The sequence below is a fragment of the Microcaecilia unicolor genome, chromosome 4 (assembly GCF_901765095.1).
Source record: "Microcaecilia unicolor chromosome 4, aMicUni1.1, whole genome shotgun sequence".
NCBI lineage: Eukaryota > Metazoa > Chordata > Amphibia > Gymnophiona > Siphonopidae > Microcaecilia > Microcaecilia unicolor.
Window position 1 is genome coordinate 362,714,869 of NC_044034.1, and position 27,700 is coordinate 362,742,568.

Below are 27,700 nucleotides of genomic sequence, written 5' to 3' on the forward strand. Positions count from 1 at the left end.
CTGCCTTTGCAGTGTAAGACCTGACTCTTGTTCTCCAGAGACTGCCCGTCACATCCTCCTCCTCCTCCTCCCTGTGTCTAGCTTTCTAAGAACAGAGGAGAGCCCCTTCACATTTCATTCCATCATTCCTGCCTGCTTTGTACAGAGTTAGATGCATCTCCAGGAACACATTGTATGTGCCAGGGATTAGCTCATCAGCGTCGGAACACTTCTCATCAACAGAAACCTTTCCTCTCACACATGAAACGCTAATACTGTTAACCATGCAATCTTACCACCTTCCGCAGGAATTTTGTAGTGGCCTGTGCAATTAAGAAAAGGCTGCTTTTTTTTTGTTCGGTATTACAGAAATTTATAGCTGTGTATTTTGCTTTTGGGCACTCTATGAAGCAGTCTCCAATAGTTATCCTTAGATTTACAGGAGGTGGAGGGAGCATGCTGGAAGAGATGAATGCATGTACTTCATTGCTGCCCACAGCCCGCTGGGGATTGCTGAGTATTGATTTCTTTCTAATTGGTAGAGAGCAGCAGCCCTAATGGCTGGAGCCTCACACCACCTTTCTTCTGTCTTCTTGATCAATAATCCAACTCAGCTTGCCACTGTGTGCTTTCAGAAAGCTGCTTTGTAATAATGGATTGCCATAGGTTACGGACACTGGCACCTTCCGATGAATAAAGCCTGTTGTCAGGGACCCAGCTTTCCCAGGGCATGATGGCTGTAATGCATGCCCTTGGAGGACAGGTCTACAGGTTTCATAGCCTGGCTGGTGCCCCCCCCCCCCCCCCACCTCCCACCTCCCACCAGTCCTATGGTTAATGATAACCTACTGGCCTTTGACAATCTGAATCTTCGTAAGAGGGCTGAAGAAAACAGAAACTGGTGAAAAAGAATCATCTTAGATTTATAGGCAGGGCCAGATGAAGAGTAACTGATACCCTAGTGACTAGTCAAACCTTCAGCTGTGTGTCCCAATCAAGGAGAAGCTCAAGGACCTCCCCCTATGTCTAGCATCTCCCTTTTCCCGCCCTATCTCTCTGAAGTTCAGCAACCCCCCCCCCCCCCCTCTTCCCTACCTCCCCTCCCTGAGGCTCCATCATCTTCAACTTTGCTTCCCACAAAACCAATACCCATGCCAGCACCCAGGCCCTCTTCCCCTCTTATTATCCAGTTTTGCAAATTGCAATAATCCCTGCAGCCAGTAAGATTAGTGATGATGTGATAATGATAGAAGATCGAGCTTCCTCATGCTCACTGAAGTTTGGGAGGGGGAGGGATAACCAGTGGCTCTGATCTCCCACATGTCCGCAGAGGTGAGAAGGGCTGCAGGAAAGAGCTGCATAATCCACCCTTCCCACAGAAGTCCTTGCTCCATAAAATTGCTGTCGGGAGCTAGGTATAAGCAATAGCAGGAGCAGCCTGTACATCTTACCTCTTCCCTCAACATGTATACGCTGGAAGAGAGGAGAGAGAGAGGAGACATGATAGAGAAGTTTAAATATCTCAATGGCATTTATGTACAGGAAGAGAGCCTTTTCCAAATGAAGGAGAGCTCTGGAATAAGGGAATAATGACAAAGTTAAGAGGGAATAGGCTTAGGAGTAACCTAAGGAAGTATTATTTCACAGAAAGGATGGTGGAGGCGTGGAATGGCCTCCCGGTGGAGGTGGTGGAGTCGAGGATTGTTCATGGGATAAGCATGTGGGATCGCTTAGGAACAGGAAGAATTAGAGGTTACAGAGGATGGGCAGACTGGATGGGTCATATGGCCTTTATCTGCCGTCATGTTTCTATGTTTCCTTATACTGGTCCAGGCTTCCTTATGGTGTTGCTCAAGCTGGTTCATAAGAAGAGGGCACACTGTTAACTACATTTATTGGAAGCAAAAAGAATTCCAAATGAAAATGACATGAAAATTTTCTAGGTCCCCATCCCCGTTCTGTATCCAATCTCCCCCCCTTCCCTGAAATCTCTTCTCCAGATCCCCTCTCCTGCTGCTATTCCCTATCCCATCTGTCCCCCACTTTCTTGAGATCTCTTCTCCAGATTCCCTTTCCTGCTCCTATCCCCTTTCTCCCTCCCCTTTCCCTCTCTTCTCCAGATTCCCTTTCTTGCCCTTTCTCCCTCCCCTTTCCTTTTCTTCTCCTGTTCTCCAGATTCCCTTTCCTGCTCATTTCCCCTTTCTCCCTCCCCTTTCCCTCTCTTCTCCAGATTCCCTTTCTTGCCCTTTCTCCCTCCCCTTTCCTTTTCTTCTCCTGTTCTCCAGATTCCCTTTCCTGCTCATTTCCCCTTTCTCCCTCCCCTTTCCCTCTCTTCTCCAGATTCCCTTTCTTGCCCTTTCTCCCTCCCCTTTTCCTCTCTTCTCCTGTTCTCCAGATTCCCTTTCCTGCTCCTATCCCCTTTCTCCCTCCCCTTTCCCTCTCTTCTCCAGATTCCCTTTCTTGCCCTTTCTCCCTCCCCTTTCCCTTTCTTCTCCTGTTCTCCAGATTCCCTTTCCTGCTCCTATCCCCTTTCTCCCTCCCCTTTCCCTCTCTTCTCCAGATTCCCTTTCCTGCTCCTTTTCTTCCTCCTCCTTCCCTCTCTTCTCTAGTTACCTTCATCTGCTCCCATTCTGTATCCCATGTCTCCCTTCCCTTCCCTGAGATCTCTTCTCCAGTTTCCTTTTTCTGTTCCTGCTCCCATTCTCAGCGCTAAGATCCATTTTCATCTAGTAAATAACAAAATAAATTGCCAGGGCATATAAGAAATGTCAGAGACCAACTCTATTTAATATGCAAATGTGGCGTTTAATTCCAGAATTCCAGAACCTTGACTCACTCTTGGCACAGAGTTTATTTTTGAGCTGCAGCAAGGAAACAGGGGTTGTGGTTTTAACCCTCGTCCCCATGCAGATTCACTCCAATACTGTCTTCAGTGCCTGTGATACATTCATTCCACTGCAGTTATAGGCCAATCACCACTTTTGTGCCAGTTACCCAGTGCGTCATTGCCAGTGTACAATTATGCATATACTATGTACTCTGTTCTTGAACCATAGAAGACTCTTCATCGTATCTGAAGAAAGAGATATGTGTGGTCTCAAAAGTGTATTTCGTTGCAAGTAAATAAATAAATAAATATGTATAACTCATGACACAGGGCATCTTTTACTAAGGCGCGCTCACGTTTTTAGTGCGTGCTAAAATTATGGGTGCGCTAAACATTAGAGACGCCCATAGGAATTCATTGGCGTCTCTAACGTTTAGCGCACGCTAAAAACATGAGCGCGCCTTAGTAAAAAAAAAATAGCTCTGGGAACCCGGAATTCAGTGCCCCGTTGTTGATTTGCCAGTTTTTTTATGATTAAGTTAAGCAGTCAGAGCTTTCCTTCGCTGCTTGGGTTGGCCTGACGGTTGGTTCATGTGACGTCTCATATCATTTTCCATTCAGTGAGATGGCCGGGACCGCAGGCCTCTCTTGTACGGCTTCCTTATAATTGAGGTGTAGTCACCTATCGATTGATAGACTGCCTGGGAGGGCATGTCAGCTCTTCCACTCTATATCACAGCAGATCTCACATTGTTCTTTTATCTTCCTGTTTTAGGTTTTAACCTGGTCTGGAACGTACAATCCTGACAGAGAAAGAAACAAGGTACCTTAACTTACTTGACCTTAAGCTAATGAGGCAATATATTCAGTAATAATAAACAGATGAAGGGCTTCTTTTTTTCCCTACTTTTTTGCTCAGATTCTGCTATGAACCTCCATGCTGTACTTTAGATTAGCCAGGTGATGAAAACCCCAGGTCTTCATTTGCATGTTGACTCTGCCCCTAAGTGGTTACCTTGGTTTATTGCAAGTTAATTAGGTTGCCGTATGTGTAGGGACAGACAGGCGCCCTAGAGTGATGTGTTGTCCAGTCTGTCTCACACTGTGACTGCAGCACAGACTGAGGTGTGGGCTACTAAATCTCCCAGCAGCGCTGAGCTCGCTGTTACTACTTATCATTTCTATAGCACTACTAGACGTACGTAGCGTTGTACACTGAACATGTAAGAGACTAGTCCCTGCTCGACAGAGCTTACAATCTAATCAAGACAGACAAACAGGTCAAATAAGGGAATTACTTAAAGTGGGAATTATAAAACAGGCATGGGTACTAAATAAGTGAATAGGAGTTAGGAGTTCAAAGCAGCCTAAAAAGCTGGGCTTTTATCCTAGAATTGAAGACAGCCAGAGATGGAGCTTGACGTACCGGCTCAGGAAGTCTGTTCCAGGCATATGGTGCAGCAAGATAAAAGGAACGGAGTCTGGAGTTGGCAGTGGAGGAGAAGGGTGCAGATAAGAGAGATTTACCCATGTAGGGAGAGATGAGAGTGGAGAGGTACCGAGGAGCTGCAGAGTGAATGCACTTATAGGTCAATAAGAGGAGTTTGAATTGTATGCAGAAACGGATATGGAGCCAATGAAGTCACTTGAGGAGAGGGCTAATATGAGCATAGCGACACTGGCGGAATATAAGTCGTGCAGCAGAATTTTGAACAGATCGAAGGGGAGAGAGGTGGCTTAATGGGAGAGCTGTGAGAAGCAAGTTGCAGTAGTCTATGCGAAAGGTGATAAGAGTGTGGATAAGGGTTTTGGTAGTGTGTTCAGAAAGGAAGGGGCAAATTTTGGTAATGTACTAAAGGGCTTGTCTCATTTTGAAGATAATTTTATAAACTATTGTCATGCTTAAAAAGCTGTTTTAGGCAATTAAATGGACTCTCATCAAATTAGATCACACCCAAAAATATATGTGGTGCAAGCTAGCGTGTACTTTTACAGTAGATGTGTTCAGGAGAAGAGTTAGGGTGGAGCATGTGCAGAGTCACTTCTTAAAACACATACATACATTGACACCTTCTTTCATGCAGGCGTAATGTCTACGATTTCAATGCAGGTGCTGTTGCTCCTGGATTTGTGTTAGTATTTTCTATAAAGTCACATAAGCACGATGTGTCTTTAAATAAACCGGCTCACTAAACCCAGGCACCTGTTATAGAATCACCCTCAAAGTGGTTAATTGTATAAGAGAATACCTACATTTCAGCGCCTTGAATGTGCCTTTTCTATACAGAAAAGTATCCACCTCTTTTATTTTTATAGACTATTAGCATAACTGGGTAAATAGACCATAGACCTGGTGCAAACGCCACATCTGGTTTGGCGAACTGTGCGCATGTTGTCGTATTCTATAATATGTGCTCCAACCGTGCTCTGCTGTAACTCCATCCGCGTGTTGCCCACCTGTAAAGTTCATGCCATCGAAATTGCCACTTTCAGAATAGCGTATTATTGTCGTTCGTGCACACGGGTTCACATAGGTGCTTAAATGACTAGAATACTGGGATTTGCTCACTTAGAGGGGCATTTTCGATATGACATTTAAATCCGGTTTGGGACATTTTACGAAAAACATCCAAAAGTCCAGTAGTGAACGTGGCCTTTTTCAAACCAGAAAACCGTCCAACTGTTTGTTTCAAAAACGGCCATTTGCTAGATGTTTTTGTGCTCAGTAAATCTATCTTTTAGGACCATTGTCAGGAAAAATGCGCAAAAACAAGCCATTTGGATGCATTGGGGGCCACCACTCTTAGTAGACTTGCCACATCCCAGCAGAGAAGTGGGGCACCCTAGGGGGCAGTGCAGCGGTTCCAGGTATACATCTCGCCGTTACCCCCTTATACTGTATGGTGAGCCCTCCAAAACCCACCAAAAACCTCCTGTACCCAACTGTACGCACTACAATAACCCTTATGCCAGCGTGTAGTTAGACTCTGGAACTCGTTGCCGGAGAATGTAGTGACAGCAGCTGGCCTTACGGAATTTAAAGTGGGTTTGGACAGATTCCTGAGGGAAAAGTCCATTGAACATTATTAAAAAAAATTTTTATTTTTTTTTATTTTGCCGGGTTCTTGAAGCCTGGATTGGCCGCTGTCGGAGACAGGATGCTGGGCTTGATGGACCCTTGGTCTTTTCCCAGTATGGCGGTGCTTAAGTACTTATGTGTCATCTATATGTAGATACAGTAGGCTTTTGGTGGACTCTCACTTTCCACCACTAGGCTACTTCAGGGACCTGCTTTCTCTTCTAATAGGACTGGCCATAACATCTGAAGCTGTCTAGAGGCTGGTATGTACTACTGCTTTCAAAACTTTGGGGGGAGAGAGGGGTCATTGACCACTGGGGGAGTAAGGGAGTTTATGCCAATCCCTCCAGTGGTCATTTGGTCATTTAAGGCACCTTTTGGTCACTTAGTTGTGATTGAAATAGGTCTAGCCAAAAAGTCTTAATTTTAGCCCGAGACATTTCCATTTTGTTCCATTATGGCAGAAAAACATCTATCTTTTTTGATGCCACCCATGTCCCCTCCAAAACATGACCCCATGAAATTTGGACGAACTGTGGAGCAAAACGTCTAAAATCGGAGGGTGTTGAAAATTGCAACTTGGACATTTTTGAGAGAAAAACGTCCTTCTGCCACCTTAGGACATTTTGTTTTGGACTTTTGAAAATGAGCCCCTTACTGCCTAAATTTACACAGCTCCTTATCAAATTAACCCCTGTATATATTTGATAAACATGATGTGCCAATATGGTTTATAGAGGTATATAAAAAAGAATAAAGGAGAAAGGTCCCCTATGAAAGGAATGCCAAAGGACAAGGAAGTAGGGGTGAACCAATAAAAAACATGTTGCTGAAACTTGGAGTAAAAACTGATAAAAAAAACATAAAGGAACTAGCGGGTGGCTGTGTGGTACTGCCGACACAGCCCATTCACTGAGGGCCACCGAGAGACTGAGCCGGGCCCAGTGGCGGCTGCCGCCGCCACCCCCCCCCCCCCCCCCCAATTGCTACTTAGGCCGCTGGCGCCACAGTCCTCAGTCTCCACCCGCTCACCCCCAGCCCCGTCGACAGCCCTTCTCTGTCTGCCACCGGGCCCCCTGCATTCAAATCGGCAGCGCCTCACCTCCGTGTGAAAGCACAGCGGCAGATCGCCTCCCTTCGGGCCTTCCCTCCCTGTGTCCCGCCCTTGCAGAAACAGGAAGTTACATCAGACGAGGGTGGGACACAGGGAGGGAAGGCCTGAAGGGAGGCGATCTGCCGCTGCGCTCTCATTCGGAGGTGAGGTGCTGCCGATTTGAATGCAGGGGGCCCAGTGGTGGATGGAGAGGGGCTGTCGACAGAGCCGAGGGCGGGCAGGTGAGACCGGGGACCGCAGCGCCAGGCCCCCCCTTGGAGGCCTGGGGAATTTTGTCCCCCCTGCCCCCCCCCCTAGTGAGTGGAGGAGTAGCCTAGTGGTTAGTGCAGTGGACTTTGATCCTGGGGAACTGAGTTCAATTCCCACTGCAGCTCCTTGTGACTCTGGGCAAGTCACTTAACCCTCCATTGCCCCTGGTACAAAATAAGTACCTGAATATATGTAAACCACTTTGAATGTAGTTGCAAAAACCCCAGAAAGGCGGTATATCAAGTCCCATTTCCCTTTCCCCTCTCGGCAGCCCTGCATTCACTTTGGCAATCCTGCGTTACTTTGTACCAGATATTCTTCAAATTCGCCTACGATGGTGGAACAGAGATTCCAGTTGTACCCAGAGTCTCATTCTCCAGGCTCCTTCGTTGCAACGCTGGTCCCTCGTTGGGAGCTACACCATCAGTACTTCTGGCAGCTTGTGGGTTCCCACTCAGCAAAGTAGAGGACACTGGACACGGAGGCATTTTGGAATTAGAGGGAAGGGAAAGAATTGTTTCATGCCCCAGCAGAGGTGCCGTTCCTCCGACTGCCTCTGCAGCAGGACTCAACTCCCTCAGTTCAAATGGAAGGGCTCCAGACAAGAAGTGAGATCCAGTCTTTGCTGCACTAGGGACGAAGTAGAGGTAGGTGGGGGAACCATCCTCACAGTCCCCTTTCTCTTTGTATGTGGCATCGTTCCAGAGAGTAAAAAGAACACCAGCAGAGAAATTTCAGCGCCTCTCTCAGCGCCAGAGTCGTGCTGCCATCTTGCTACGCCCCCTCTTTTGGGGATTTGTTTTATGTAGACCTAAAGTCTTCTTTTTTTTTTTTTTCTCATAATAATCCTTGCTTTATCAGTTTTCACTCCAAGGTTCTGCTGTTCCTTTTTTTATTGGTCCACCCCACTTCCTTGTCCTTTGCACAGATTTCAAAAACATGCTATGCTATGCCAGGGATTTATATCCCAAAAGTCCACAAAAATAACCAGGAAAAGAAGACGTACATAAAATGTAGGCGTAATTTGTTTATTTAGTAGGATTTATGTACTGCCTTTTTGAAAGGCTTCTCTCAAGGTGGTGTACAGTAAGAGTAAATCAAACGTAAACAATAGACAATTACGACAGTAAAAACATTCAAGTCTCCAAATGTAGCCAGACCAGTGCTAAGACTCACAATCCAGCTTTTAAGCCTTGAAGCAACTTGCCGGTTGGCAAAAACGGACTGCCGAAGACTGAAGCGTGCTGACATAGGATGAGGCAAAAGTAAACTCCCCTGTTCTAGCGCCCGACGCCGTGGGTTTCAATCTTTCTTCAGAAACTCAGGTGAAGACAAACTCTTGTAGAGAACACCACAAGCCTTGTGGAACATTGGAGTCTTAGTGCTGGTCTGGCTACATCTGGACACTTCATAGATTTATATATATGAAACCCTCTAATTTAGAAAGCACAAAAAGTACGCATATACGTTTGCACTATTTCCACCTGGAGTTTTTGCCCAATGAATGAAGTACAAACTTTCACCCTGTTAGCGGTTGTTTATTATAACCACCTCGTGGTTGTATTACACCTACATTTATGTATGTCTTCTTTTCCTGGTTATTTTTGTGAATATTGGGGTTTATTTACCAGTGAGTGAAGGGATTTCTTGATTAAGGGATTTATATCCCGACATATCCAATCATTTAGGTTTAAAGCGGGTTACTGAATTAATGTGGGAATAATTATCCCCTAGATTCTGCCCGGTACAGTACCAGAGAGAACCCCTAGAAGGCTGATCAGACCTCAAAACTGGCTCCATCTCTGAATAGAATAATTCAATTACGTTATAACCAAACCAAGACATTATTAACAGGTATTAATACGGAGAAAGAGAGATAGGTTCAAATATAAGATTTATTACTCACCCAAAGCAGGTTACATGTGAAACGTTGACTATAAGAATATAGGTATTCTTATGGGGAGAACTTTGGCAGGGTGACCACACAGATCAACCTCTAGCCTCTGACTCTCCCCCTATAGGGAGGCTGTCAGCCATATTTATACTCTTGATTTACATTGAGTTCTATGGAGTTCTAAAAAAAGACTACTTTTGCGCAGTTGGCCCAGGTGGCCGGATGACAGTTTTTTTTTCTCTTAACTGCAGATTCTGGTATTTTTACCCTTGGAAAAAGTCCCCCACCTTTTTCCGGCAGATGGGCAGCTGTCTTTGACCACAAATGTTCTTTCTCACTTCTGCCTTTTCATGCACCTGGTACACTAGGTTCTGAGCTATTTCTGTTTCACACTTCTCAACTTGACAAATTATGCCAGCCAGAAACCTTTTATTAGAAGCTCTTTTGATTTCAATTCATTCTTCCTTAGCCTGTATTTCCCAGCAGCCCTTAGGCTGGGCCAAGCTCTTCCAGCAGGTCCCAGGCCGGGAAGTAGGCCTCAGGCCTGTACCATATTTATACATTACATAAATTCATTATACATACATAACACAATACATCTCACCACATCTAACATACATTATTCTAATGTCAACATTCTTTCAAAAAGCCATGCCTTAACTCTCTTTCAAAAAGCTGCATACGAACTTAAAAGTGAATGTCTAATCTAATGGTAATACGTTCCGAGCTTCAACCACACAATAACAGTAAGATCTTTGATGTACCTGTTTATACCCCTAACTAATGGAAAAGATATCAATAATCGATCGTAATTACAATTTCCAATCTGTCTACCCAATATTCTAATTAAATGAGGGAAATTCTCAGGCACATTCCCACACAGCACAACTTAAACGTTGCATGTAGATCTACATAATCACATCTTAAGCCCTGATATATCAACCTCGCAGCCACGTTTTACCAATCGAAGTTTCCTCATGAGTGTTACTGAAATTCCAGAATAAAGGGAGTTGCAGTAATCCAACAAGGACAAAACAGTAGATTGTCATCATTGGCAGAAAAAAAAACTCATTTTATTCAATTCATACAGTGAAAATGTGGCAAGGCGCTTAACTGAATGTGCTGCATAGCCTTCTTTCAAATGCCCTCAGCGGATTGAACAAGCAGTCTAAAATATTGTAACATAGTAAATGACGGCAGATAAAGACCTGTATGGTCCATCCAGTCAGCCCAACTAAATAGGAGTGAACTCAGCTCAATTGTCTCAATTTAAAAAATGATTTTTTTTTTGTACTACAGAATTAACCTAAGTATTGCCATACTGGGAAAGACCAAAGCTCCATCAAGCCCAGCATCCTGTTTCCAACAGTGGCCAATCCAGGTCACAAATACCTGGCAAGATCCCAAAAAAGTACAAAACATTTTATACTGCTTATCCCAGAAATAGTGCATTTTCCCCAAGTCCATTTAATAACGGTCTATGGACTTTTCCTTTAGGAAGCCGTCCAAACCCTTTTTAAACTCCGCTAAGCTAACCGCCTTTACCACATTCTCTGGCAACGAATTCCAGAGTTTAATTACACGTTGAGTGAAGAAAAGGTTTCTCCAATTCGTTTTAAATTTACTGCATTGTAGCTTCATCGCATGCCCCCTAGTCCTAGTATTTTTGGAAAGCGTGAACAGACGCTTCACATCTACCCGTTCCACTCCACTCATTATTTTATAGCCCAGTTTTTCAAAATTCAATGAAGTATCCAGAAAAACACCCAACACTTTAGTGGTTGTATCAGTTTTAAAGTGCACACTATCAACCATTCAGATAGAAGCTGGAATAACTCCAGACAATCTAGTAAGAAACAAATCCATAACTGGATTGACCGGAATCAGCAAAAATATTATCATCAGCATAGGAAAAAATCTATTCATCAGAGCCCAGCGAAATCGCACTCAATGTTCTCATATGTTGTAGAATAAGGGAGAGACGGGAGGGCCCTGTGATACACTGCATGGAGGTATCCAGTGCTCAGAAAAGACCCTTCTTTCAACACTCTATCATCAAAAAAAGACCCTCAAACTGTTATAAAACCACGCCAGAAATCCCTACCTCTGATAACCTATACAATAAAAGATCATGATTAACGGTGTCAAATGCCACCGAAACATCAGATTTTAACAGCAGCGTTTGACCACTCGTGACACCAGCTCAATCAACAGGGTTTACGTACTATAAAAACTTTTAAAACCGCGTTGAGAAGGTAATAAGACATTTGAGTCTGCAATAAAATCACTCAATTGAAAAGCCACTAAAAATTCAATCAATTTTGTCAAAGGTATACCCGCAGCTGGTCTGAAACTAGATGTTAATGATAAATCCATACTTGTACCCTTCAGCATTAGAGTAAGTATAATTTCCCCAGGATCAGGAGAAAGCCAACCATAATTTAATATTAAATTCACCAGACAAATCAACCAATTAATCATTGAGAAAGGGAGATCAGAATACAAGTAAGCTGGGTACACATCCCAAGGGCAGTTTGTTTTCTCTCTTTAACTACTAACTCAACCTCTGCGTTGGAAACCATACAAAAAACTGACCAGTTCCTATCAGCTGATATACTACATGAAGAACTATCATCACCAAAATCTCTTTCTTAATAAAACTGGTTTCTCAAATCACTTCTAAAAGATCTAAAAATAGTATCTATTTTACCAGAAAAATACAGCCATTGCTGTAGGTTATTTTACATTTAAGATATCAGCAACAGGACAATTTGTCAACTGTTTCAATATACTAAACAGCTTATTTAAATTTGGATGATCTTGCTAATCAAACTATTCAAAGTCTGTTAAGCGGGTGGAAGAGGCTCCTGCCTGTCTAAACCATGCTGAGTTGGCCAGTTGCCAATATCTAGTATCATTTAACCAGACAGTGCCGTTAAATATCACTCTTACGGCCTAGTTGCTGTCTGAGCAATGGAGGGGCATTCTGGCCTGGCTGGGGTTTTTTTTGTTTGTTTGTTACATTTGTACCCCGCGCTTTCCCACTCATGGCAGGCTCAATGCGGTGGGCAATGGAGGGTTAAGGGACTTGCCCAGAGTCACAAGGAGCTGCCTGTGCCTGAAGTGGGAATCCAACTCAGTTCCTCAGGACCAAAGTCCACCACCCTAACCACTAGGCCACTCCTCCACTGTTGCTACTATATGAGATTCTACATGGAATGTTGCTATTCCACTAGCAACATTCCATGTAGAAGTCGGCCCTTGCAGATCACCAATGTGGCCGCGCAGGACGTCAGACTCACAGAAACAGAAGCCTGCGCAGCCTTCTACATGGAATGTTGCTAGTGGAATAGCAACATTCCATGTAGAATCTCCAATAGTAGCAACATTCCATGTAGAATCTCCAATAGTATCTATTTTATTTTTGTTACATTTGTACCCTGCGCTTTCCCACTCATGGCAGGCTCAATGCGGCTTACATGGGGCAATGGAGGGTTAAGTGACTTGCCCAGAGTCACAAGGAGCTGCCTGTGCCTGAAGTGGGAATCGAACTCAGTTCCTCAGGACCAAAGTCCACCACCCTAACCACTAGGCCACTATTTGAGATTCTACATGGAATGTTGCTATTCCACTAGCAACATTCCATGTAGAAGTCGGCCCTTGCAGATCACCAATGTGGCCGCGCAGGCTTCTGCTTCTGTGAGTCTGACGTCCTGCACGTACGTGCAGGACATCAGACTCACAGAAACAGAAGCCTGCGCAGCCTTCTACATGGAATGTTGCTAGTGGAATAGCAACATTCCATGTAGAATCTCCAATAGTAGCAACATTCCATGTAGAATCTCCAATAGTATCTATTTTATTTTTGTTACATTTGTACCCCGCGCTTTCCCACTCATGGCAGGCTCAATGCGGCTTACATGGGGCAATGGAGGGTTAAGTGACTTGCCCAGAGTCACAAGGAGCTGCCTGTACCTGAAGTGGGAATTGAACTCAGTTCCTCAGTTCCCCAGGACCAAAGTCCACTACCCTAACCACTAGGCCACTCCTCCACTCAGTGGTCAGGCCTGCTGCCTGCAGACCCTTAAAACCAGTAACAGAAAAAAAGCCATTTTTTGCCACCTTAGGCACCCTGCTCCCTATCCCCTCACCTCTGGCGGGTCCGGCAGCTTTCCCTCTTCTTTCTCCCCCCCCCCCCCCCCCCCCCCCCCCCCCCCCAGCTTCCACAGGTCCACAGGCATCCAACTCTCCGCTGTCCTCAAAAGCCAGAAGTTCACGGACAGTGCTGAAGACACGCTGCTTCTGGATGATTCAGTCCTCCTCTTTCTCTCTGCTTGGTCCCACTTACAGGAAGTTGCATCAATCAGGGTTTGCAAAATAATCATAGACGGTGCCGCCCAGAGGCTCTGTACGCAGGCTGTAAAGAACAGACCATTAAAAAACTCCAAACAGCCCAGAACACCGCAGCCAGACTCATTTTTGGAAAAACTAAATACGAAAGTGCGAAGCCCCTAAGAGAGAAACTGCACTGGCTCCCGCTCAAGGAACGAATCGAGTTCAAGATCTGCACGACCGTACACAAAATCATTCACGCAGATGCCCCACTCTATATGTTAAACCTAGTGGACTTACCGCCCAGAAACGCCAAAAGATCGGCCCACAAATTCCTCAATCTGAACTTCCCCAGCTGTAAAGGAATTAAATACATATAGTCATATGCTACTACCTTTGCGTACAAAAGCACACAGTTATGGAACGCATTACCCATGACCCTGAAAACCATGGACAATCTAACTAGCTTTCGCAAATCTTTGAAGACACATCTCTTCAACAAAGCCTACAAAAGACACCCTTAATGAAACAAATCATTCCTTAAACAATTCAAGTGCAGCAAAAAAACAAAACACCGCACACGCGACCTTACCTAACACCTTTCCATCTAAATCCTCATCTACCTTCAGCTTATTATCGATTGTATTTAAGATCATGTAATGACTATATCATAACAACACTCTGTAAGCCACTTTGAGCCTGCAAAAAGGTGGGAAAATGTGGGGTACAAATGCAATAAATAAATAAATAATAAATGCATATACGCGACCAGTTTCTCACACATCAGCATGCAGCTATGGAACGCACTACCGAAGGCCATAAAAACAACGCAAGACTTAACCATCTTCCGAAGGCTACTGAAAACAGATCTTTTCAAGAAGGCATACCATAAACATCCATCTTAAATACTATATAATAACACTATACACAATCTATACAAAACTCCTCCACATATATCCAGAATTGTCTTATAATACTTGCTTGTTATACTGTTATCATGCTTTATCATTATCATGTACCCAAGATCCTTCTGTTATACTAAATGTCTATTTTCTTATATATTTCCACCATCCATGATATATTGTAAGCCACATTGAGCCTGCAAAGAGGTGGGAAAATGTGGGATACAAATGCAATAAATAAAATAAATAAATAAAACCGAACTCTTATCACATGACTGATCAACCTCTTTGATATTAATGATCAAGCAATACCACTTTAAACCTTATGTTGCATAGGGTCTCTCTATAGTCGACCACCTAATGTATGTCACAATCCAATTTATTACTCGGGAACCTTCATGCAATACCATAAGTTATTCTTCTTTACCATGTATGTATGCACATGGTGTGTATATATATATATATATATATACCACGAACTGTTCCATATATGTTATGTTCTATGTATATTATTATGTATGTATGCACCTTAACACAATACCATTTGTAATTCTGTTACCCGGAAATGGCAATCGCCATTACGACAAATGTAAGCCACATTGAGCCTGCAAATGGGTGGGAAAATGTGGGATACAAATGCTACAAATAAATAAATGAAAACAGAGAGAAAATGTGGCACTTACTTGATATTTTCATGCTACAACTTCTTTCTCCAGTGAAATAAATATATCTGTTCTGTGGCATTCCTTCTGCACCGTCAGTCTTTGCCCACCTCGTTCACTCATATCGTTATGTGTTTGCTATGCTAGACCAAGACTAACGAGGAATCTGTCATTAAAAATTCTTTTGCATCAGTTGTCAAAAACAGCTCAGTAAAACACTGCAAACAGGAGAAAAAATACCTCAGACAAGTAATATATTTCTATCTTCTGGATGAATTTAATCACTAGTCAAAAAAACCTACTTCAAATAATTCCAAATTTTCCGTTCACCCTTGTTCAATTTGATCTTTAATCTACTGAGCTGGTTTTTTTTTTTACATTTGGAAGGTAATTCTCTTAACAGTGCATCTTCTATAAGTGCTGGTTATGGTGCCTATTTTAAAAAAGAAAGGTATTCCAGAATACTTGCATAACTGTCTGCAAATGTGTGGACATTAAGGCATGATAACATACACCAGCCCTATTCCTTGTGTTAATGCTAATGCCTAGATAAGAACAGACCAATGGTTCATCTTCCTAGTATCCTGATTTTTCAACAATGGTCAATCCAGGTCACAAGTACCTAGCAGAAACCCAAATAGTAGCAAGATTCCATGCAGAATGCCAAAGAGAAGCAAGATTCCAAAATCCCAAAGAGAAGCAAGATTCCGAAATCCCAAAGAGAAGCAAGATTCCAGAATCCCAAATAATAGCAACATTCCCTGCTACCTGAGTTTCGAATATCTTCTTCAGGAGGAAACAACAAATATGTCTGTTTGTGTTTGTGTGATTACACTTGAGTTCCCCTTTGTTGTTTCCTCCTGAAGAAGATATTCAGAACTCAGCTTGAGTTGTGGTAATATATATTGTGTAATTTGAAGAAACTGTTTATTTTGGGTGAAGGTTCTGGACTGAGTATTGGCTTGCTCCACTTGCTACAACTGGTGATATATACATTTCTTTAGCGTTCCCGAGTCGATCGATATGAGATCAAAACATTTTTCAGATAAGTGCAGCACAGTGGCTTGTGTAGCTTTGTGTTAGGTTGCTGATTGAAATCATCTTATTGATATTTATTCTTGTCCTTTGATGGTATCCGTTGTCTTAATTGTGTTTACATCAACATTTCCTGGGTTTCTGCGTGCTCATTTATATGATAGCTATATAAGCTGATGGTAGAACACTTTCCATCGACATACTGCAGTACACTTTGCAAGAGCTGCAAGTGTGAGAACGCAAGTGGTGCAATGATGTTCTCTACTCAGCCAGTCACATCTTATATGACTGACGTGTGAATTGAGCAATTCTTAATAATATATAAAATATTAATTAAAATACTTTTTTTACTTTTATTTATGTTAATTTTAGTTTATCTGGTTTAATAATGTGGAAGCTGAAACGATTAAAACCTTTCTTCCCAAGAGCAACTTTTCGATACCTAATACAATCAATGGTCCTAAGTCATGCAGATTATTGCAACGGAATCTACGTGGGCCGCAAAGGACAACTCATTAAAAAACTCCAGATATTCAGCAAAACACAGTTCGAAAGTGCCAAACCCCTGCGAGAAAAGTTGCATTGGCTCCCAATCAAAAAGAACGGATCATCTTCAAAATCTGCACCTTAGTCCACAAAATCATGTACGGCGTAGTCCCAGGATACATAACAGACCTTATAGACCTACCAATAAGAAACAAAGTCAGATCGTCAAGATCCTACCTAAACCTACACTACCCAAATTGCAAAGGACTGAAATACAAAACAACTTACGCAGCCGGCTTCTCCTACATAAGCGCACAACTATGGAATGGGCTCCCAAAAGCTATGAAAGCAATCCACGACCACTTGAACTTCAGGAAATCACTAAAAACCAACCTCTTCAGAAAGGCCTACCCCAATGACCCCACGTAACCCTCTTCACCTACCAACACAGCATGACTATGATCGCACAGCACAACACGCAATCTTCATCCATTCCGACCCTCCACTTATACCTCATTCGATCACTATACAACTTTGTATTTGTTATCCACCGACTGGGCAAACGCCTTTGACGGTACTATGTAAGCCACATTGAGCCTACAAATAGGTGGGAAAATGTGGGGTACAAATGCAACAAATAAATAAATAATTTTTTGTTACGTATACCTAGTTATATGATATGTATTAGTGAGGTATAATTGATTTCATTATTTCCCCAAGTTTGCCTTGTTATTTACATTTCCAAGGTAAGCCTATTTTGCATCTCCTAAGTTTTTTTTTTTCTTTTTCAATATCATTCAGGTTGAGATTTATTTGTGTACTCTCTGAGTGCTTCCTCAGCTCCTCTTTTTCATCAGAATTTTCCAGGTTAATTTTGCCCTATATGGTTTTCTCTCTGTGGCTGAAAAGAAAGCCAGCAGATTCAAAAGATGCCCAAACTTCAATCACAAGATGACCATCCCGGATTATTGTGTAGACTTTATGCACCCTTTGGGTTTAAAGCATTATGTCTCCAGCTGTGGCATCAGTTCAAGGTTATCTCCCAGGACCGTCAAGCTCCAGAGATTGCATTTATTAGGCATCTTTGCAAAGACATTGAGGTCCAATTAACCCTTATTGGCACTGAAGGGTTCATTATTGAACCACTGATGGTCCTTCAACATTAAGAAGACGGTTATCTTCCCTGGAGTTAGGATTCAAATAGAGGCTCAGAATCATGGACTCTTTAAGCTCTTTCAGAAGCTTAAAGAGTCTATCCAGAAGTGAACCTTGGGATTTATGTGTCAGTAGCAGAAAGATTGCAGTTGCTCCTTTTCACCCTCTCATGTGGCTGTGTCAAAAGTTAAGCTCAGCTTCTCAGGCTGAGACTGGTCTGTGAAGAATTTACAGGGATCCACACCATTGCCCTCGGCACCTTTTCTGTCTTCATACCATGTTTCTCCGATGCAATATTAGACAGAGAGCTAAATGAATCCAATAGTCATAGAGAGGACTCAAACTCTTATCAGTCAATATTCAGCAAGCAGTGGTGAGTGTTTTTATAAGCACTGACCATCACTGATATAGACCTGGATATTCAAAACCAGATTATATTGAATATAATATGTCTGGCCAGCCTTGAATGTTCAAGTATGGCTAGACATGCGCTGGCCGTCAGCACTCATGCAATTCCCAGCAGAGATTCAGCTGGGACTTGCGTAAGACGGTTATGCGAGTCCTGGCTGAATATCGGTTGGGACCCACATATACCCCTCATGATTCTGCTAAATAGGTGGCAGTAAGGGCTCAGGCAGAAAATGGCTGCACACCAATTGGAAAATTATGGGTCCTTTTATGACGCTGAGGCAAAAGGGGGACTGCGCTGGTGTCGGCGTGGGTTTTTGACACGTGCCGAGGCCCCCTTTTACCACAGCGGTTAAAGGGCAGCTTTTAGTTTTTAAAGAAATGGACGTGTGGCAAGCGAAGCACTTGCCACACGCCCATTTCGGGTGGGAGCACTATGTGTATACCTGACCTTGATTTGTATCTTCCATTTTCAGGGCACAGACCATAGAAGTCTGTCCAGCACTAGCCCTGCCTCCCAACCACTAGCCCCGCCTCCCACCACCGGTGCTGCCACCCAATTTCCGCTGAGCTTCTGAGGATCCATTCCTTCTGAACAGAATTCCTTTATGTTTATCCCACGCATTTTTGAATTCCGTTACCATTTTCATCACCACCTCCCGCGGGAGGGCATTCCAAGTACCCACCACTCTCTCCGTGAAAAAATACTTCCTGACATTTTTCTTGAGTCTGCCCCCCTTCAATCTCATTTCATGTCCTCTAGTTCTACCGCCTTCCCATCTCTGGAAAAGATTCGTTTGCGGATTAATACCTTTCAAATATTTGAACGTCTGCCTCATATCACCCCTGTTTCTCCTTTCCTCCAGGGTATACAAGTTCAGGTCAGCAAGTCTTTCCTCATACGTCTTGTAACGCAAAGACATATGAGGAGAGACTTGCTGAACCAGACCTAAATGGGCACCTATGTGTGACCATCCCAGAAGCAGGTGGGGGACCACTGAAATGGTTAAGTGTTTGAGTGCTGTTTGCTGCAGCACCGGTGGTGTCGACTTTTGCTACACAATCTGTTTTGAAAGAAAAATTTTGTATATTTTTCATTCAATATATAGTACACACATATGGAAGAGCAAATAATGGTGTGAAAGTTTAGGTTTGAATGTTTGCCAGGGTTTGTTCTCTGTTTCAGTCCTATGACCCATTGTCCATTGACTTTTTTTTTACACTGATGCTCGTCTATAATAAAATATTTTAAAAGTAGTATTTAAATATTGAGTAGCATTGTCTCATGCTTCATGTCTTCCACTTTATTATTGTTTGCTGTCAGATGAATGAATTAATTCACTGTAAATGTTTAGGTCTTTTTACCACCTCTCCAAATCTACATATACCAGTTACCCACAATTTGTAGAGATAAAAGACCGAGGCTGCTGCTTATGAGAAAAGTAATTTATTTACTTACCAAGTATTGGTACATTAATATTTTCTCATGGGAGGATAGAACTACTGCATACATATGCTTTCTGTATCTATCACTCCAACATACTGAACTGAAACAGCTATTTTATACACTTGTATTTAACAATGATTTACAAGGCTTCAGCAAGTTATATTACTAGGGATCATCTGGTCTTTTTCAAAACTATCTGGTTTCCCTCACCGGCTAGACCACATTCTCATGTTTTTGTATGCTTCCTCCTTTCCCAGGCCTGTTTGCCCGTAAGGATGTCATATCAGATCATAAGTTCCTGGGCCTCACGATTTATGGCCTTTGCCCTTTGACTCTACTCCTGGGACTGCCTGAGTCACTACATATGGCTCCATGTCACATTCTCCTCCTAGTACTGTCCCTTCCCAATCTACTCCTCCACCCGATGCCACTGTGCATTGCCCTTTCATTGATTTTATTACCTCACCATCTTTCTTGTCCTCTTCCTCCCTCCTTGCTTTCTGCCTTCAACATTTCATTCCTTCCATTGTACCTTCCCCATTCTATCTGAGTCCATTTCGCCTTCATCGCCACGCCTCTCCTACTCTCCTCTGCACTCTCTTACTCCTTCTTCTTCTCTCTGCTGGAGACATCAATCCCAATCCTGGTCCCCCTCACCAACTCTCATCCTATTTGTGCAGGTCGCACCAAGACCTCTCCAACCTCATCTCTGTTCCTCTCCTCCCCCCTCTTCTCTGCCCTTCTCATGCGCCCTATGGAATGCCTGCTCCATCTGCAACAAACTTTCCTATATCCATGACCTTTTTATCTCTCGTAGCCTCCATCTGCTCGCCATAACAGAAACTTGGCTCTGCCCTGAAGACTGTGCTTCAGTCGCAGCCCTCTGCCATAGTGGTTATCTCTTCTCCCATACTCCTCACCCTGCTGGCCGCGGTGGTGATGTTAGACTATTACTCTCACCCTCTTCCAAATTTAAATCTCTTCTGCCACCTCAGTCTCTCTGCTTTTCTTCCTTTGAAGTCCACTCCGTCCGCCTATTCACTCCTTTGCCTCTTCGAATAGCAGTTATTTTTCATCCCCCTGATAAGTCCCTTTCATCCTTTCTCAGCGACTTTGATGCTTGGCTTTCCTTCTTTCATGATCCTTCTTCCCCCTCCCTCATCCTTGGCAACTTTAACATTCATGCTAATGATCCCTCCAACTCTTACGTTTCCCAGTTCCTCGCCTTAACATCCTCCTTCAATCTCCAATTATGCTCTACTTCCCCCACTCACCAAAATGGTCACTGTCTTGATCTTATCTTCTCCTATAACTGCTCTCCCTCCAGTCCCTTTGCCTCAGATCTTCCCCTCTCTGACCATCATCTAATAACCTTCACACTTAAACTTCCTCCTGCCCAATCCCGTCCAATCTTAACCAACTTATCTAGGAATCTTCAGGCTATTGACCCTACTACCCAATCCTCCAGTGTCTTGAAGCTCTTCTCTACCACTGCACCATCCAAATCTGTCAATTAAGCCGTCTCTTCCTATAATACTATTCTGTCCTTTGCTTTAGACACTCTTGCATCTCTCATGCCCCGTCCTATAAGACGTACCAAACCACAGCCTTAGCTGACCACTAAAATCTGCTACCTACGTTCCTGTGCCCACTCCGCTGAACGCCTCTGGCTGAAATCTTGTGCCCCTTGCTGACTTCATACACTTCAAGTTCATGCTGACCTCCTTCCAATCTGCTCTTTTGCTTGCCAAACAGGACTATTACATCCAGCTGACTAATTCTCTCGGCTCAAACCCTCGACTTCTCTTCACCACACTGAACTCTCTCCTCAAGGTGCCTCCATCTCCAACTCCCCCCTCAATATCTCCTCAGACCCTAGCTGAGTTCTTCCATGACAAGGTTCAGAAGATAAACCTTGAATTCTCAACCAAGCCAACCTCACCTCTCTCTCCCCTTGTCCGTTCCCCTAACTCCCCAACCCCTCCGTCCTTTTCCTCCTTTCCTGAAATCACTGATGAGGAAACAACACATCTTCTCTCCTCAAAACGAACCACCTGTTCCTCTGATCCCATTCCTACCCACCTTCTTAACACCATCTCTCCTACTCTCACCCCTTTTATCTGTCATATCCTCAATCTTTCACTTTCCACTGCAACTGCTCCTGATGCCTTCAAACATACCGTGGTCACACCACTCCTTAAGAAGCCTTCACTTGACCCTACCTGTCCTTCCAACTATCGACCCATCTCCCTGTTCTTGACCCACTCCAATCAACTGAAACTGCACTTACAAAAATTTCCAACGACCTGTTACTGGCCAAATCCAAAGGTCTCTACTCTATCCTCATCCTTCTCGACCTATCCGCCGCTTTTGACACTGTTGGTCACAGCTTACTCCTTGATACGTTGTCTTCACTTGGATTCCAGGGCTCTGTTCTTTCCTGGTTCTCCTCCTACCTCTCATTTCGCACCTTTAGTGTACACTCTGGTGGATCCTCTTCCACTTCTATCCCACTACCAATCGGTGTACCTCAGGGTTCTGTTCTCGGTCCTCTCCTGTTCTCCATCTACACTTCTTCCCTTGGCTCTCTGATATCATCTCATGGCTTTCAATACCATCTCTACACTAATGACTCCCAGATCTACCTCTCTACCCCCGAAATCTCAACCAACATCCAGACCAATGTATCAGCCTGCCTATCTGATATCACTGCCTAGATGTCTCAACATCATCTGAAACTTAACATGGCCATAACCGAGCTTCTCATCTTTCCCCCTAAATCCACCTCTCCTCTTCCCCTTTTCTCTATTTCTGTGGATGGCACTCTCATTCTCCCTGTCTCATCAGCTCGTAACCGTGGGGTCATTTTCGACTCCAATCTCTCTCCTTCTCTGCTCACATTCAGCAGATTGCCAAAACCTGTTGTTTCTTTGTCTATAACATCAGCAAAATTCGTCTCTTCCTCTCTGAGCACTCTACCAGAACCCTTATCCACACTCTTTTCACCTCTCACCTAGATTATTGCAACCTGCTTCTCACTGGCCTTCCACTTAGCCATCTCTCTCCTCTTCAATCAGTCCAAAACTCTGCTGCACGACTCATTTTCCGCCAGAATCGGTTTGCTCACATTAGCCCTCTCCTCAACTCACTTCACTGGCTCCCTATCCGTTTCCACATTCATTTCAAACTTCTCTTACTGACCGCTCCCCAGTACCTCTCCACTCTTGTCTCTCCCTACGCCCCCCCTCGAGTACTCCGTTCTGTGGATAAATCTCTCTTGTGTGTCCCCTTCTCCTCTACTGCTAATTCCAGACTCCGTTCCTTTTATCTCGCTGCACCTCACGCCTGGAATAGACTTCCCAAGCTCGTAAGTCTAGCCCCGTCTTTGGCCATTTTCAAATCCAGGCTAAAAGCCCACCTCTTTAACGCTGCTTTTGACTCCTAACCACTACTCGCCCTGTACCCTTTTATCCCCACCTCTTTAATTCCCTTACCTCTTAGTTGTTCCGTCTGTTTACCTCTCTTATTTAGATTGTGAGCTCTTTGAGCAGGGACTGTCTTTTTCATGTATGGTGTACAGCGCTGCGTATGCCTTGTAGCGCTATAGAAGTGATAAGTAGTAGTAGTAGTACTCCAGGGTGCATAACTGTGTTTACTATCTACACAGAAAGCATGTCATCATTTAACCCTTATCTACAAATGCACTCAGTCTGCTGCCCCTCACTACCTCTCTACCCTCATCTCCCCTTACGTTCCCGCCCGTAACCTCCGTTCACAGGATAAATCCCTCCTCTCAGTACCCTTCTCCACCACCGCCAACTCCAGGCTCCGCTCATTCTGCCTCGCCTCACCCTATGCTTGGAACAACCTTCCTGAACCCTTACGCCAAGCCCCCTCCCTGCCCATCTTCAAGTCTTTGCTTAAAGCCCACCTCTTCAATGCTGCGTTCGGCACCTAACCCTTACCGTTCAGTGAATCCAGACTGCCCCAATTTGACTGCCCCGATCGGACCGACCGTTCACTTGTCTATTAGATTGTAAGCTCTTTGAGCAGGGACTGTCTCTCTTTGTTAAATTGTACAGCGCTGCGTAACCCTAGTAGCGCTCTAGAAATGTTAAGTAGTAGTAGTAGTAGAATTTTAAACAGCCTGGATGAATGTGTATAAGTACTGACAGAGTTTAGAAAACACACTTACCCACTAGTCTGGGGTGAGTGTATTTTCTGAGGTGGCAGGTGTCCTTGTAGGCCTGGGAATGGGGAAGGACACAGCGTAAGTGTCTGAGGTAAGGGAAGAAGGCAGAAACATTCTCAGGATCCCAGGACTAGACAAAGCAGCAGAAACACCTGCCCTGATCAGGCCCTTAGCTGCAAGAATAATTTCACCCTAGTATGCAATTGAAGCACTCCTACAGCTCAGTTTCAGCAGTTTCAAGTAGAGCTGGTGCCAGGGTAGTAGACACCCTAGGTGAACCGTCAACCTTATCCACCCCCCCCCCCCCCCTCCTATTAACTTTCAGGCCTCTAGCCTGCAGCGCCCCCAAGATTTGATAAATAAACAAAAATAATGATAATCATACAAGTATCTGATAAAAATGCAGGATAAAGTATGTGCTGATATTTCTTTGAGTTTGTACAGCCATCACAACCTATTGTGACCCCTAAAAAGCTGCTGTCTCGAGCCACTGACTAGTCTTTTCTAATGATTGGGCCAGCCCTGGTTTCAAGCTAGAGATTATTTCCATGTAAGCTTGCTATGTGCTATTCTAACAGAGCTTCAGTTCAAGGAAGAAAAATAAAGTGCAGCTAATTGTGTTTGATGTTTCAGGTTTTGCAAATGGAGGAGATTAAGCCTTTAAAATGGTATCCGTTTGTGTATCTGGCAGTGACCTTCTTCCCTCTCCTGAACAGGTGGGTCAAACTACAGTATGTGCTATAGATGCTGCTAAAATTGTCATGTGATTAAACAAAAAAAAACCTTCCACAGCCTCCCAAACGCTACTGATGTAATAAAGGAGCCTTCAAAAGCAAGACAAATCTTTTATGTGCACAGCAAGTGTCTGGTAGATCAATCTTGTACCATTGACCCTACACAAGCCGTGTTTTGGCGCAATGCACCTGCATCATAAGACTTGTTGAGACAGTGTTTGAGCCTGAGAATAATTGTCTTTAGTAATCTAGGAAATCTGTTTCTATGAAGATAAAATGAATCACCAGTCACAGAGCTGTGTGATGTCATTGCCACACAGTGCTAACAAGTGGTTTCCAGAACAGTCTAGGAATTTCTTGAAAAGAGCTCTGAGCATGCCTGTCATGACTGTGGTTCTGACTCTACTCTCAGTCTCACCTTGCCTTCCAGTGGTCAGCTTCAGAGGTGGCTCCAGTCTGTTCTTTTCTTTGCATTGTTGCCTCTGCTGCCACTTCCTGTGTGTTCCAAGCCTCAATCTGGTCTTCAGTGTGTTTCTTTTTTTTTAATTTTTTATTTATAACCATTTAAATTTTTTACAAGCGATAAAACAACTTGCCAGAAATACAGAGAAAGTAATATATAGGAATTATTTCAGTCAGATAATTCTATTCTCTTCCTTAGACCACTAAATAGGGAGAGTGAAACAAGACAAGGAGATCAATTAAACAGTAAACAGAAAAAAAAACCTGGTATTAACCTGATTATCCCCAGATATTACTTGTCTAATTCATTATTCCACATTGATCATCTGGTTGGTTTCTTCAAGGCCAATACGGTGTATAGTCAAATCATTTCATTGAAAACATGCTTATTGTCCAATATTAGTTAGAAATAATACATCTGATTACATTCTTTCTCTTTTAAAAACCAGAAGTTATTTAACAATACATATACTTAAGTCTCTAATTCAAATCCCACTGATTAAAATAATCCCAGTTTTCACAGGCTTCACTCCTTTTAAAGTAATAATTGAGGAAATATTTCTGAGGAAAACTTTAGGAGTCATACCCGGAACTCTGGGAAAAACAATAATCTCGATATTAATCATCTATAATATTCATTTTATTATTCAAAGTTTCTGGTCTATTATCATTTTAAAAATCATAACCACTTCTTGCTCGTGTAGAATCATTTGTTATATCAATTTTTCACTCTCAAAGGGTTCAGTTAAATTGTCCATGTAACTCTCTAATAAAATTATATCTGAAACAAAATTATTTACTGCCACCGTTAGGTGCCAAAGCGCCTTCTAGATGGTACTCAATGTAACCTCCACGGGAGCCAAAAAGTTGGTTTCTCTTAGGTGTTTAGGGAGTGGTTCCGCTGATTCGGTTTCTGCTGTAAACGTCCTCCATATCAGCATATGCCTCTAACTCACTCCTGCACTCCTTTGGACATGGTGGTTGAATAATTTGGGAGCAATGGAGTTGTTTTTTCCAGGTCCAAGAGCGTTGACGCTCCTTCGCTGGCGCTAATCAAAGGACTCGCCAACCCTTTCATCTGTTGACAGTTCGTCGCACAGCGGTCCCGCACTTGCTGCTCAGGGGACAAAACGCTGCCAATCGGCGGCTGACCACCGGTTGTCCCCTTCCTCTCAGTTAAGATAACTGCAATTGCAGAGAGGAAATTTACGTAAAGAATACGAAACTTCAGAGGGCAGCTGAGCCGTTGGGCATACGAACTTCAGGTCGCCATCTTACCACTCTCCCAGTTTGGGACACTCTTTGTCTGGTTTCTCCTCAGAGGCCTGTCTGATATGGGTAACCCTTCAGCATAGCCCTCTGAGTCATTGAAACACAGAAGCCCCTCCACCACTACAAGGTGGTGTCCCTTCGGAGGGGTTCAGTGTGTTTCAAGCCTCTTTCCTGTAGTGCTTAGCCTCACTTTGGTGCTCAGTGTGTTTCAAGTCTCTTTCCTGTAGTCATGACATCGTCAGTGAGGGCCTTCTTAAGGAAGACGAGGACATTCATTCAGGGCCTTTGCAAAGCCCAAGGTCTCCAGTTTTGTCGGTGTGCTTGTGTAGCACTTCTGTCCTGTTTCCTAGTTGGTGTGCTTGTTTGGCACTTCTGTTTACTAGTTATTGAGCCTGTGTATACTTCTGCTTTAGTTCTTCTGTTTGTGTGCTAGGGTTAGCACTTCTGCCTGAGTTCTACTGTTCATCTTTGTGCAAAGGTTAGCACTTCTACCTGAGTTCTTCTGTTTGACTATGTGCTAGGGTTAGTACCTCTGCCTTAGTTCTTCAGCTTGTCTGTGTGCTAGTGTTAGCACTTCTGTCTTGGTTATTGCCTGCTTGCTCTGTTGTGTGTTTATGTGACCATGTGGCCCAGCTTTGAGCTTTGCCTAGCCTGCCCAGTCTTGAGCTCTGCCTAGTCTGCCTCGCCTTGAACTTTGCCTAGTCTGCCTCACCTAGAGTTCTGCTAGTTTCCTCTTCCTTCTGCTATTATGTTTAGGTTCCCGTTCGGCCTTGCGGCCCGCATGAGAGAGCTCTTTGTGCATCAGTTCCAGGTCGGCCTTGTGGCCCGTTTGAGTGTTTTCTCTTCTGGCTTTACTTAGTTCTGTCCCTGTGTTTCCTGCCTAGTCCAGTCCTGGTTTGTGTCTTAGTGCAGCCTGTGTGCTCTGTGCACTTCTGGTGTGTTTCTGTCTGTGTGCTTATTGCACTTCTAATCTGCTTCAGTTCTGCTAGTCTAGTCCAGTCCTGGTTTGTGTCCTAGGGCAGCCTGTGTGCTCTGTGCACTTCTGGTCCGTTTCTGTCTGTGTGCCTATTGCACTTCTAGTCTGCCCCAGTCCTGCTTGTTTAGTCCAGTCCTGGTTTTTGGTTGCTGCTGCTGCCGCTCGTCGACAGCAGCCCAAGAGCTCATGTTGTTCCTGAGTCCGTGATAGTTTGCTTAGACCCTGGGATTGTGACAGTGCCTAAGAGTTTCTGCATACCTGTGACACACTGCATGCCAGAGGTTTTTGTTGTTTTTTTTAATCTCCCAGAATAGATGGACAGTACTTATTTTCTTTTATGGGTCCCAGCTTTGGAAAGCTTTTTATTAGCTTCTTCAGAGTTTTTGTTTTTTAATCTCAAATGCAATGATGCTCCTGTATAAGGGGAAAGGGAAATGGGACGATATACTGCCTTTCTGAGGTTTTTGCAACTACATTCAGGTACTTGTTTTGTAC

The 27,700-nt window shown here is 43.7% G+C and overlaps 1 protein-coding gene across 2 annotated transcripts in view; it reads left to right on the forward strand.

The window, feature by feature from the left end:
- The window catches only part of LOC115469558 (cyclic AMP receptor-like protein A), a 714,125-nt gene that overhangs the window by 572,558 nt on the left and 113,867 nt on the right, over positions 1 to 27,700 (forward strand). For both annotated transcript variants that reach the window (XM_030202334.1, XM_030202336.1), the window contains 2 exons: positions 3,582 to 3,629; positions 24,395 to 24,477. In XM_030202334.1, the coding sequence (XP_030058194.1) occupies positions 3,582 to 3,629; positions 24,395 to 24,477 (131 nt within the window). The remainder of the gene's footprint in view (positions 1 to 3,581; positions 3,630 to 24,394; positions 24,478 to 27,700) is intronic.